Genomic DNA, 14,550 nt, shown 5'->3' with positions numbered 1-14,550 from the left:
TCCTTATTAACAAAATTAAAGGTGAATTGACACTGAAATTAAATGTGAAAATGACACTGCGATGTTTCTGAGGGAGTACCTGACGTTTATGTCAAATATTAGGCATAGAAGTACATGCTCAATAAATATTTGCTATTTCTATCATTGCCATTTGCCTTAGATGGTGTTCTTTCCATCCATGATAACAACAACTGATCTGCCCCAAAAAATATGTTCACAGCTCCACAAAGTACCTATATGGGGAGGGCTGTAACTGATGGACTCATTTAGAACAACCTTCTTGGCCAAAGACAGGATCTATGCTAGTTGGACTTACCCTTTAATAACAAGTTTAATAACAAAGACATAGAGAAATCTCACTGATTTCAACATCCAAGCAAGCTTTAATAATTACTTATAAAAGTTATCTCTAGAACACTTTCTCCCCCAAACTATTCATATACAGTGGCTGCAAGTATTTAAATTCCATAAACACAATATTGCAAAAGCAGGAAAAACTAAGAAGAATCATTTATAGCCTTATTTTCTCATTTTGTATTTGTTTACAAAATACAGATCTCAATTATCTGTTACTAAATTCTAAGAACTAAGTGCTGAAAGAGCTGTGCTGGCAGCTGGGGGATGGGAGATGGAGGCTTGGGAGGAAAAAGAAAGAAGCTCTCAAACATGAAGCATATTTGCACTCATTTTCCATCTCATAACCAGAATAACACGGGCTAGATCTCTATTTTGGGAGCTGTTGATATCAACTATAGCCTGCTCATGGGACCCTTTTCTTCCTACTGGGTTGCCTCATCCAGCCTTGATATGAAGGCTTGTGTCTTATTTCATCTTGTTATGCTATGCTCAGTTGAAATCACTGGGAGGCCTGCTCTTTTCTGAAGGGAAACAGAAAAAAACAGTGGATCTGGGGAAGAAGGAGTATGGGGTGGGGACTGGGAGGAGGAGAAAGGGAGGCTATAGTCAAGATATATTGTGAGAGAAGGATAACGGATAAGGGAAAAAGAAAACTGGAAACACATTCTTTGAGCAACTCATTACTTAATGCAACTTTTGTTAAAAAGGTATGTTCAGATTCCATGTAATGGAGGTCTCTCTCTAGCTCAAACTTGGCCACAAACAATTAAAGCTATTCACACAGCATCTGACTCATGTTGATTATACAAAATAAATGAACGTTGAACAAATGAACTAATGCCTATGGTGCAACACGAAGGATATGGACCTTTCTCCAAGTGCAACAATTCTCATGGCACCATGTGAGCATCTAGGAAGGCCTTGTTTGGTAGAATCATCTTTCAGTGTCCTAAGGATGTTAGCAGTAATATAAGGAACATCTGAGCTCTCACTTCACCTAGTCTCCTCAAAATGCCCTCATAATAACAATTTTTTGTGACCAGAATTGAAACTATTCAATATTGTATTAAGTCAAAACAATATGAGGCTGCATGTGTCCTTCAATGACATGAAGAAAGAATGAAGTGGACTGTGAAATGTGACCACTATGAGACCCATTACCCTGCCTTTTTCGCTTTGAGTGTTGTACTTTCATTTCTCTCTTGTTGTCTTCACCCTTTCTCTCCAAAGAGGCCTCTGCCCTTCCCTCTACTCTTCCTTCCTCATTACCAAAGCTGAATAGTTAAGCATTTGTGTCCCTGGTGGTGGGGCAATCAAAGCTACTTCTAGTTCCCAGAAATGGGAGTCATTTTTAGTTGTTGTTTTAGAACTTGTGACTGCTATAGCAGTGATTTGGACTCATTGTCTTGCACTTCTGTATACCCATAAGATATTGGCTGTGATTTCACTATCTACCCAGTTATTTGGGGATTAGAGTTTTTCTAGGATTTATGTTTCAGAAAGATGGTGATGCTGGTAATGGGGGTGTTGAAAATGCTGTAATAAAAACAAGTTTACTATCTATACACATAAGATCTATTTGCGTGGGTGTTTAAGCAAAAAAAAAATGTATTCAAAGATATGTATTTTCAGATACGTACTGGCTAGAATTCAGTTCAAAATTCACAAGGGTTGGCTGGAGCATACTATTTCTGCCAGTAAATGAATGTGTTTTTCTTTCTCAGCTCACAGACTGGAACTAGAAGTGCTAGCTAGCATCATCATAGGAGGATAGGTCTCTGAATTTATCCCTTCTGCCTCCAAATAACAATGAGATGAATACACTAGGCCAGGCCGTCCTACTGGTTCCTATTTTTCTCTCTAGTCCTAGGAAAACCAGAATCCTCTGGTCTGTAAAAGTAACAGAAGGGTAATTTTGTCTCTGATCTTAAATTAATTCCACTCTGACATAGTTCTAAAGGTTTGCCTTCATTTGTTCATTCATTTATTCATCCATTCAATAATACCTCAAACACTATGCCAAACTCCATGCTAAATGCAGAGTGCTACCTTAACTCCAATCAGTCTAATACTCCTTCATAGGAATAATCTCTGACCTAGTTAGTCTGTTGTGCTGGTAAACTGGAATATACTTCTATGTCAATACTGTCACTAATAAGAATTAAGTCACTATAAGCATCATTATCCCCTCTATAAAAAGTCTCTTTTAGCATGATGTTAATGTTAAAGATGAAGAATGGTGATCTACTCTTTGATCTGCTTTTTGTTGGGGGAAGGTATAAAAACTGATTCCTGACACAACCTGGTATTAAATGTGGAAGGATTACCACACTTGGAATCAGATGGCATAGATCTGGTTTTTGTTTTTGAATCTGACAAAAGGTGATGAAATCATTTGAGCTCCTATTGTTTATCCCAAAATGAATCCCAGAAAATTCTTTTGCCTTACTGTCTTCTGGCATGACAGAGGGAAATATGAAACAATGCAACATAACAATGTTTGTGAAAAATACTCTGAAAGCCATGATGCTCCATGCAAATGTGACCTATGACTAGCAAACTTGGAATTCTTTTTAGGGAAGAGGGCTGCTGTGTCATTATGGCTTCCTTTGCTCCTCCTTTCCTCAGAAGATGTAACTCATAAATCAACTGGCAATATTGAGGCATTTTGCAGCATACACTTGTTTCCTCATGAAAGAGCTGTGTTAGAAGTTTTCCTTGTTGAAAATGAAGTGCACTCCGCGTGGGCCGGACTCAGAGTTGGAGATGCTCTGTTTACTGAGGGTTTCAGCCAAAGCTTCAGGGCCACACAGGAAAACTCCTATTCTGGTGCTTTAGAGAAAGAAAAGAAAGTTTCAGGCTTTGGCATGAGTTGGGCAGCAAAGTAGGGGGGTAAATTTCCTATTAAGTAGAGGCCTTTCTATTCCTATTTCTTTTTTGCAAATGACAAAGATGTTCAAATAACTTACAAGGAGCATGCTCGAATCTGAGTATAGGGACAGCTGGAAAACTCAAAATTATTTGATATGCCAGAAAATTAGATCCAAGTAGAGTTTTTTGGAAATTTCTACCACAAAAGTATAATGGGTAATATGCGAAGCTACAGTATACTTTTCTGTAAGATTTTAGTCTCTCCCTCCACAAATATTTCTAGTATTTTGAAATCAGTAACAAACCCTCATTGGGTGCCCTAACTCTGACAGCAACTTCATCCCTTGGAAGTCTTGCAGTTGAAATCCTTGCTTTGCAAAATGTGGTCCCATGTCAACTTAAAAACCATCATGTTTTTAATAATGTACATTCCTGGGGCCCTCTTGAGACCTAATAAATTAGAGTCTATATGTAAAAACAGAGCAAGGTAATTATGTGCTCATCAAAATGTAGAAAGCAAAGGTTCAACTAAAGCAGGTGTATCAAACCTGGGGCCAATGGGCCACATGCATCTGAGAATATCTATTGAGGCAACCCAAAACATTTGTAGATCAGGACATCATGTTGCAATGGCAGGTCTAAGTGTTTGCCATATCTATTCAAAAATATATACTTATGGAAAGCACTTGAGTTTTCATTTATCCTAGGAGATGAGAATTTCCTCAAGGCTTCATGATGGCTAAAACTCTCGTGACTACAGAAAGGAACATATCTGTCAACATATGACTTTAAACTCAGAAACTTGAACTGAAAGTGAAGGTATTACATCCATAATAGTAAGTATAAGCTATACTCACTATTTAAAATAAAGGTATACACTACTGAAATATTGACAGCTAAAGAAAAGAAATGCTATGGTAAAGCTTTTGTTAGGACATTAGAAAATTATTCTCCATGTAATTTTGCTATGATTTAAAGATTGTTTCTTTGTTGGTGTCCAGGTGGATCTCCTGTCCCCTCCTGGTAAGGGGAGCAGGGCCAATCTCTGACACGAACTTGTTTGTCTGCTCTGTGATTACTTCCCCCTCGTAGGGTGACCTTACCAGACCATAGAGGAAGAGAATCCAGGTAGTACTGATGAGACTTGATAGGCTGAGGTCAGACAGTTAGGGTAGTAGGACCTCCCCTATTAGTGGACTAGTAGAGGGCTATAGGAAGAGAAGAGGGATGGAGGGTGGTACCGGGAGGAGCTGAGAGAGGGGGCTAAAATTGGGATACAAAGTGAATAAATTGTAAAAATAATAAAATGAAAAATTAAAAAATATATTGTTTCTTAAAGTCAGAGATCAAACACTTGTTGGGTAAGAATTCAACCGCTCCATAGAATTATGGAAATGTTACTGCTAACTTTTAGACTATAAAGTACAGTCAGTACTTAGGAGTTGCTACTTTAGGCAGACTGCAACCTTCAAGAACACTTTAGTAGAGGACTCCTTACTTAGGGTGTTGACTTGCAATTGTCTTGAACTCATTATCCCAGTTGGGCCGTCCATACAGAGTCTTTTGTTTTAGGCCAGTGATCACATCTTTCTCCTCATCATGGTGTACAGCAAAGTGATTAGCCTGTAGCAAATTATATACATTCAGAAAACAAACAAACAAACATGGTATGACACATACACATTTCACAAATCAAGCTCTTACCACTTACATCCACATACGTACATGTGCACGTGCACAGATTAGGACGATAAGGGGTGTTATTCCATAAGAAAGGGAATGAAAGGGTCCTCTGTACCTATCTGCTATCCAGATTCTAAACTAGATAAGTGGATACCAGTAAGTCAGTTTCTTATGAGACAAATGCCATAGGCAATGGTCATTAACTCCTTTTACAGAAGATGCCTTTTTGTAAAAGGAATGTTCAGGTATAAGTGAGACATCATTTGAAGCAAGAGTCCCCTGCATTAAAGAGAAAAATCCTCTTCTACAATCCAAATAAGGCCAGCCTAAACTACAAGGTAAAAGAGAAAAGGAAATACAGCACAAACAAAGATGAAATAACTGTTGTCTCCTGAATGAGATGTATACACACCAAGAACCTTATTCCTAGAGGCCATGGAGCCAAAGGGAAACTGACCCCCCAAAACACAATTAACTCGTCTTTTTTGGTCCTAAGCCAGCAAAACTAAAAGGAAACTGATGACAATAAACACAGTTAGTCATTATTCCTTCCTGTCTTAGATATAGCCTAACCTCAAGGTCACATAAAGCAAGTTTTAGCTGACTTCAAGATTAACCCAGATAATACGATAGTTAACTATTTCCTCCCTGTTGACTCAAAAGAGTGAGGTTCTACTTCTGCCCCCAAGAACCATATTGCCCTCTATGAAAGACATAATCAAACTGCAGGGAACCTGTCCTAGTTCCCTTTCTTACCTCTGTCAGAAAGTATTATGAAAAATAATTTACTTAGCAGAGGAACGGTTTATTTGGCTCACAATTCCAGATTACAGGCCATCACTGTGGAGAAGTCAAGGTGGCAAGAATGTGAAACAGCTAGCCAGATCCACAGTCAAGAGGAGGAAGAAAGCCATGCACCCATGCTGCTTGCTTGCCTGCTTCTATGTAATTTCCTCTGCCCTATATAGTTCAGGGACCCTTGCCCAAAGAATGGTGCCACCCACAATGGGCTGCATATTCCCACATCAATTAGTAACTAAGAAAACCGCCCACAGATATGCCTATAGGCAAGTTTTATCTAAATGTTCAATAAATTGAGACTCTCTTCCCATTCTGACATTTATAACTAACCATTATAGGCCCTAGAGGCTTGAGACAATATTTCTTTTCTTTCTCTCTCTCTCTCTCTCTCTCTCTCTCTCTCTCTTCCTTCCTTCCTTCCTTCCTTCCTTCCTTCCTTCCTTCCTTCCTTCCTTCCTTCCTTCCTTCCTTTCTTTCTTTCTTTCTTTCTTTCTTTCTTTCTTTCTTTCTTTCTTTCTTTCTTTCTTTCTTTCTTTCTCTTTTTTGAGACAAGGTTTCTCTGTGTAGTCCTGGCTGTGCAGGACTCACTTTGTAGACCAGGCTGGCTTCAAACTCACAGAGATCCACCTGCCTCTGCCTCCAAGAGTACTGGGATTAAAGGCAGGTGCTACCACATTTGGCCATACAGTATTTCTTAACCCTGTATATTATAGTATGCTTATATTGCTAACTGTTCTTGGTGGGAGACTATATTGCATTCAGTTGAAAACAACTGACTTATTTTATTTTAGTAGTCTCCAAATATTTTCATGCCATACACTCATATATACATTTATAATATATATTCAATTTTTTTCATCAGATATGTGTTGGTACATTTGTTATAACTAATCTGGTAGTTGCTGGGTGTAGGCTCTGGAACATTTGGACTCTGCCACTTATTTTCTGGGTGCCTTTATGCAAATAACCTAATCACTTCTAGGCTTTCTACTCTTCATCAATAAAATGATAAAGTAGTTACTTTATCATAGGGTTGCTGAGAACATAAAGTTTGACAATTTGTATAAACCCTAAAAACAGTGCCTAGACAGAATTCAGTCTCTGCAAAGAATTGGTTATAAAATCCTGAAGCTTTGATACCAAAATCCATAAATGCTCAAGTCATACTTAAATCATGTCTAGATTACTTATGATACCTCATACAATGCAAACCCTATGTAGTTGTTAGGGAGTATTGTTTAGGGAGCAATTACAAGAAAAAGAATATATGTTCAGCACGGTTATTTCCCCCCCAAATGTTTTGATTAAGTGGATGGAATATATAGATGCTGAACCTCAAGTATATGGAAAAATGACTGAATAAAAATATATTGAATATATCATAAAATATACATAATGTATAAATTATGTATACATAACATATTATAAAATATGAAAAGAAAGGAGAATAGATTTTCCTCCCAGTTACCATTTGGTGACTCTTGTCTATCTGCTTTGAAATTCCAATTTCTTGGTGGGAACAGTGTTCTAATATCAACACAGGCCCCTTAGTTTGGAATCACAATGGTCTAAATTTCTTAAGGTGATACTGAACAAGTGTGAGCAAACAGGGTCACTTGAATCCATTAACTCTTCTTGGTGGATGGGGGGGTGGAAGTAGTATATGGAACATACCAAGAAGTGAAAAGGAAGGTAGCACCCTCTGGACACACTAGGGACCTGAGAACTGGATTCTTGTCCTCACCTGAGACTCGTCCCAGCCAGTAAGGTAGATGTTGTAGCTGAGGAAGTCAGCATTGTTCCTTTCCTGCATCTGGGTCTCCAGCAGCTGCAGCAGGTCTGCAAACCACTCAAAGGCATGTGTGTCCCTGCACAGCCAGTAGAAGTAAATCTGAAGAAGGAAGGGCCACAAATGAGATTATATCAGCTTCAACGAATGCGTATCTAGTATTCTAAGCTTTCTCATGATACCCAGAATGCCTAGAAACAGGTTTTCAGAAACCTGGCTATGTATGTCATTGTTTCAGGGCAGGGTCTTTAATATAACCTAGGTTACTCCAAAACTCGGGAACCTTTGGTTTCTGCCTCTCAAGTGCTGGGATTGCCGTTGTGTATTTCCACAGTATGGATACTTCATAGGCTAGTTTGCATACACCTTCTCTGACCTTCAAGCAGGCAAGTCAGTAAATAATAGTTTTTCAGGAGCTGCAGGAGAGGTGGTTCAGTGGTTAAGAGTGCTTTTTGCGCTTCCAGGGGATCAAAGTTCTATTCCGAGCATCTGTGCCAAGTTATTCATGCACAACGGCATCTGATGCACTTTTTTGGTCTTTAGTGGCACCCCTACATAAGTGGTACATGCATATGCATGCATGCATAAACAAAACAAGCACACAGATATAAATAAAAATAACTATTTAAAACTAAATCAATAAATTAGTGGTTTAGGCTTTCAAATACATAGCTAATCCCTACTTGTGACTCCCTGCTTTTCCTCCACTAGCTGTTGTTCCTCTCCCAGAATCCCCAGCTTCCTTTGTATCTGCTCTGAGAAAGGCCAAAGGAATCAACAGAGTTGCTGTTACAGGACATCTTCCCTGCCTAGCACTGCCAGACCCTCCCTAATTCCTAGGAAAAAAATAGTTTTACACATACCTTTCTCACATAGAAAATAGGTAAAACAGAAAAATGAAATGTGAAGCTAGGCTGGATGTCCCTATCAGAACCAATCTTAACACTTACTAGAATAAATTGAGGTTTACAAGGCATCTTTCATCAAGTAACTGGTATGTAACAATCCCCTGAAAATTATCACCAGGAGACATCCATGAACAAGTAAAAAGTTCCATTTCTCCTGCCCTATTCTGCTAAAAAGCAGTATTGAGGAGGTAAAAATAGAGTCAGTATCATTATATAATGCAGAATTTGGCTTGCCATTGTAGTGTAATCTCAATTCTTCAGTAATCAAAACTGTATTGGAGGCTGAGGAGGGAGGATCCTGCCTGTGCTACACAGTAAGCAACTTAGTGCATTTCTGTCCCAATATAAAAAGTGAAACAATAGGGCTAGAGAGATGGCTCAGAGGTTAAGAGCACTGGCTGTTCTTCCAGAGGTCCTGAGTTCAATTCCCAGCAACCACATGGTGGCTCACAGCCGTCTATACTGAGGTCTGGTAGCCTCTTCTGGCCTGCTGACACACACGCAGGCAGAAACCTGTATAAATAATAAATAAATCTTTTTTAAAAAGTGAAATGAGTGTGAAGTTGTGTCTTAGTGGTTCAGCATTTGACTAGCAGCGGTAATGCCCTGAGTTCCATCTCCAGTTGTGCAATCCCTTTCTATTTAAAAATTCTGGAAACCAAGGTATTAAATTGTACATATTTAATATTTATGAATATCTAAAGCTATGTAAATTTGCAAAGGGAAAACTAGAAAAGAATACTCAGGGGGGTGGAGGTGTAATTCAGTGGTAGAGCACTTGACTAGCACACCTGGAGTTTGCTGCCACCCTCAGCACTGTTTGTGGTGTGTGTTTGTGTGTGTGTGTGTGAGAGAGAGTGTGTGTGTGTTCACATACACGTGCTCATGCATGTGCACACTCAAAGTGTAGTTGTTGGGCTGGATTTCTAACTACTTCCTCTTTTCTCAACTTTGCTGATTTCATAATTCTGATAGACAAATGCAGCATATTGGTTTTATTAACAGGTCTGTTTATATACAAACACGTTGATTTAGTTGATAACCTTTTCAGAGAGTGATGTGTAATACAGACAATCCAGCAAATCAGAGGAATTTACCTTTTTGAGCCTCAGATTGGTGGCATTATCACAATATTTGTACCAAACGGACTTGAGAATGGAAGCAAAAGGTGTGACTCCAATCCCTGCTCCCACTAGCATCACCACCTCATAACTGAACACATCTTCACTGGCTGTGCCAAAGGGCCCATCAACTGCTATCCTGAATGGAAAGGGAAGGGGATAGTTATAGATGCATCTATCTGCACAGTAGAGTATGAATGATTAGCTAACTGAAAATCTTTGCTAGATTAACATAAACATTTTTTTTCATTTTCTTACTCTTCTTTCCCTATCACATACACACAGTCACATACACACACTCACACATACACACACCTCTTTATATTTCCTTATTTTTATTGATTGTGTATGGGTGTTTTGCCTGCATGTATGTCTGGGTACCATGTGCATGCCTTGTGCTCATAGAGGCTATAAAAGGATGATGGGTCTCTTGGAGCTAGAGTTACAGACCATTGTGAGTGCTGAGAATCCAACACAGGTGTTCTGGAAGAACAGGTAGTGCTCTGAGTCATCTCTTCAGCTCACATTCTCCTGTTATGGAAAACTACACTTGATACTATCATCATCATCATCATGTGTATGCCTATGCCAAAGCATACATGAGGTCATAGGACAACATTCAGGAGTTTCTCTCCTTCAACAATGGGATTCATGGGGGACTGGACTCAGGGCATCTGGCCTGCACAGCAAGCTCTCCTTCTCATCAAGCCATGGCCCCTTGTTTGTGTTTTGAACCAAGAGATCATATGGCTAGCCTCAAAGTTTCTGTGTCATCAGGGAGAACCTTGAACTCCTGATCTTCATGCTTTCTCTTCCCATGTACTGGGATTCTAGGCATGGGCCCCACACTTGGCAAGGCAATCTAAATTTGAAGTGCCTAATTGCATTACGCATTTAAGTAAGACTTCTTTATACAATAACATAGTGTTAACAGCACTGCTTTCCACTTGCTTATTCATTAAACAATTCATAAACCTGTTCTTTAGTTTCTACTGAGTCTTCAGTACTGCATTAGGCAAGTGTGCAAAGCAAAGAATATTTTCAAACAAATGATGTCATTTAAAAATTTAAAAATATCTCTGATAATATGTTTCTTTGTCAGAAAAATAAGGTACTATAACTTGGTCTTAACCTTTACATATTCAAAAGAAAGTTGAGGGCAGTACTAACCGCAATGCTTTATCATTCACCCAAGATATCTAATCATATGCATAGACATACCACATGCAATGATAAACACAGAGAAACACTCTTGTGTTTTTGAACCACAGCACCTTGCCACTGAGAAGATCATGTGTTGAGATATGGGGGAATCACAACCACTTAGCACCATTTCTCCCAAATGCATACACATTTGCAATATGTGTTCTATACTCACTTAGGAAGTTTCCAGGCATCTTGGAACTCTTGTTTATCACAGCCACAAGCATTGAATAGCCCCTCTGTCCAGTCTCCCACAATACGGATATGAATGCTAAAAAAGTCTTCCTCAGGAGCAGAGGTCAGTGTGAATGGGTGCCACTCCAGCTTGGATACCTGGGGGCACTTGACAAAAATGTACTGTCCCACCTCCATCTTGAACCCCTTCTTCTTCATCTGAAGCTCAATAGTTTTGAAAGGGTGAGTGACTACCTGTAGAATAAAACATGACCCTGGAAATTACATGTCCCCAAAACATTTGCACTTTCAGTGGTAAATGGATATCTGAACTAAGTATGGATAAAATGTAGAGTTAAGATGTCATACCTGTGTGTGTGTGCGTGCGTGCATGCATGCATGCGTGCGTGCGTGCGTGCGTGCGTGTGTGTGTGTGTGTGTGTGTGTGTGTGTGGTGTGTGTTAAGACCAACTCAGAAGGTCCTTCAGCAGTTGTATCTGTCATTTGGGATTGGTTCTCAATTATAGCTGATGGCAATGATGGACTTTGGTATGGACAAAAAGTCCTAGTTTTCTCTTTACAATCTGAGACAACTCTAATACTCCCTTCTAGGATTAGCTAACATTGCAGCTACAACCACATTGTGGGCAAGGTCAGCCTTTCTCCCTTCCTCATTCTGTTAGTCTTAACATTTTTAAGTTTTTTTTTTCTCCTTTGTTTTGAGACATAGTTGCTGTATGTAGTCTGGAGTAGCCTGAAACTTGTGATGTAGCCCAAGCTGCCCTTAGACTCTTGCTATCCTACCGCAACTTCCTGATTACTGGGAACATGGGTATGTGCTACCACATCTGGTTTTACTTTCATTGTGAGTACAGCCCCTGAGAACATGCTCTTAATAACCATTTTGCATAATGTTCTCTGTTTCACAGTCTTTAGCAGGAAATCAAAACTATCATTATGTGTGGTTTCTCTCTCTCTCTCTCTGAAGCTAAAGATGGTACAAAAAAAATTTAAAAAAGAAAAATGTTTCCTGTTCACTTTTTCTGTCTTCCCAGGTCATGATAGAGGATGTTGGCAGCTAGACAGAATGTGGAAATTTCACTGATTTCATTTGACTGCAACAGCCCCCAAAATGAAGCTCACAGTGCTGTCTGTTCTTATCCTGAATCACACCTAAATATGTCCAATTTCATGCATTGTTTCTACATTTCTCCTCATTTAGGGAAGATATCACTCAGCTACCCCCCAAGCCAGTCACTATATTTATTCTCCATATACACAAATGTCCATAAAAAAATCTATTCAAGAGACCCAAATCTAGTAAATGGATAAATCTAAAACAGAACAGAATACAGGAAACAGAAAACAACGATTTCTTGTTCTCAAAAAGATATCTTCACTCCCAAGTTTATTTCAGCTACAGCTATGATTTGGAATCAACCTAACTGTATAGAAACAATGAATGGATAAATAAAATGTGGTGCATTTACACAGTGGAATGCTATTCAGCTTAAAAGGGTAGAGACTTGCCATGAGCAGCCATGATCCTGAATGACAGAAGAGAAGTAAGCCTAATGCAGATGCAGCATAATCTCAGTCATAGTAAGAATCTGCAAGAGCTCAGCTCATGGAAATTGATCATGAAATGGTGGTTACCAAAGGATAAGGAGAATGGGGCAAAAGGAGACGTGGCGATTCTTAAGCAGTGAGATAGTATGATTGGGTTCTGGTGTTCTGGTGCACACCATGGTAAATATGGTGAATATTACAGATGTTTTCTATTTTAAGGCTTCTAGAAGACTTTGTGCATTTTTATAACAGTGAGATCATATATCTGAGTTGAAACATGTGTACTATTTTACTTGGTTACATAGGTTCGGCAGAGGTAAACACTACATTGTAGCCTATGTTACACCTAGCCATAATTGAATGTACAATGATGAACTAACTAGAAATTTTATCAAACTAAAAAACAAACAAACAAACAACAACAAAAAAAGGTAATATACTGTTCCTTTGAAGATGCCTACAATACTTAGAGGAATTTCAGAGGGATAGGTACAGATAAACCAAAAGACATCAAAGGAAGGAAAGTTGTGGAGAATGAAAAAAGCTAATTTTTAAAGCTCAGTGGTATGGTTGGGTTCTTCTTTCCATGAGCGAACTGAAGAAATGTGGGACTTACTACTAATAAAAGCTACTATTAAGGCTGCAGCTAAGTGGCAAAGTACATATGTGATGCCTGAGTTTGACCCCTAGCACACCAAAAATAGTAAAACATTTTCAAAACTTGGGATTTAAATGTGTCTCATATGACAAGGTGCAAACAACTTCCTCTTCTTCGAAAAAAAGGAATTGAAAAACATCATTTTGAACAGAGAAAATTATGTTGAAAATTATTTACCACGTTGTAATTTTGTGTGGTAAAACAGTTTTGCTCATGTTGCAATTTTCTTTACTATAAGCACAAAGAGGATTTAACTAAATAAAATACACTAGTAGACAACTGGAATATTTTTGGATAAACCTTGTTCCTTGTATTTGCATGAGAAGAAAGTGACCAATTATTTTCTTCACAAGAAAACAAATTTGCCCTAGAAATATAATATTTGTCTGGTTTGGTCATGTCTTATTTGTGAAAGGAAAGATTGTGACTAGGCTTTAAAAATAACACAATATAAGCAACATAAAAGGAGAATGTCGCACATTCCAACATTGCAAGACTCTCAGTGCCAGCAGAACTAACTGTACTATGACTCAGTTGAAAAAGGCTAGTGGGGAGGACAGAAAGAATTCATGTGTCTTGCAAAAAATAATCTATAATATACCTTTTTGTAGATATTTCTAAGTAAATTAAACAAAATTCAATTTTATTTGACAAGATAATCTTGTTGGGTATTTACTGAAACTACAAGGGACTTTGCTATTATCTATCTACCTATCTATCTACCTATCCGATAGACTTACTAACTGTATATCCCCGTCACTTTATTTTGTAAGGAAAAATGAAACATAGGGGAATGGAGAACAGGCACTCTAGACTTGGAGTTTGGAGGTGAAATGCAAAGTATAGCATATACGTTAATCCAATTGACACTTCAGATACTGCATCTGTAACATATGGCAATTCCTTACAAAGGAAAGAAGGAACTAGAAAGTTTCAACATCCTTTGGTTGCTTGTTGTCAGGTTTTTCTTTCCATACCTAAATTTTTTGTCTCACTAACACAAAATGTGTGTGTGTGTGTGTGAGAGAGAGAGAGAGAGAGAGAGAGAGAGAGAGAAACTATCCTAAGAAGTGAAACCATTATAGTGTCCCACTTAAAGACCAATCCATTTCATCATTAAGTTAAATGTATTAAAATAAACTAGAGGTCTTCTCTCTGTTTTCAGTTTAACAGAAAGAATGTGGCTAAGAGGCCTTTTAGACCAATGCTATAGAGAACATGAGGAGACTTGCCTATGTGATAATTAGCTACTACCAATAATTTCACAACAGTGAATACCTTGGTGATGACCACCTTCTGTTGAGATCTCCAAAACCGGACCAACCTCTCACAGAGGTAGAGAAACATGGGACCCACTATCCATTTCCAAGTCTGTAATCACATCAAATACAAAAATGAGATGTGTTAAGGGAATGG

General features: G+C 38.5%; 1 protein-coding gene across 1 annotated transcript in view; it reads right to left on the bottom strand.

Annotated features, from left to right (window-relative positions):
* Window positions 1-363: 363 nt before the first annotated feature.
* Window positions 364-14,550, bottom strand: part of LOC110565013 (cytochrome b-245 heavy chain) — a 35,351-nt gene continuing 21,164 nt past the window's right edge. Inside the window, exons 8-13 of the mRNA XM_060375732.1 lie at window positions 14,413-14,505; window positions 10,909-11,162; window positions 9,507-9,669; window positions 7,457-7,603; window positions 4,727-4,851; window positions 364-3,189 (exon numbers count right to left, since the gene is read on the bottom strand). Of these exons, the coding sequence (XP_060231715.1) occupies window positions 3,063-3,189; window positions 4,727-4,851; window positions 7,457-7,603; window positions 9,507-9,669; window positions 10,909-11,162; window positions 14,413-14,505 (909 nt within the window). The 3' untranslated portion in view covers window positions 364-3,062. The remainder of the gene's footprint in view (window positions 3,190-4,726; window positions 4,852-7,456; window positions 7,604-9,506; window positions 9,670-10,908; window positions 11,163-14,412; window positions 14,506-14,550) is intronic.

Source organism: Meriones unguiculatus, chromosome X (genome assembly GCF_030254825.1).
Source record: "Meriones unguiculatus strain TT.TT164.6M chromosome X, Bangor_MerUng_6.1, whole genome shotgun sequence".
Lineage (NCBI taxonomy): Eukaryota > Metazoa > Chordata > Mammalia > Rodentia > Muridae > Meriones > Meriones unguiculatus.
This window is presented reverse-complemented; position numbering and strand designations above follow the sequence as displayed.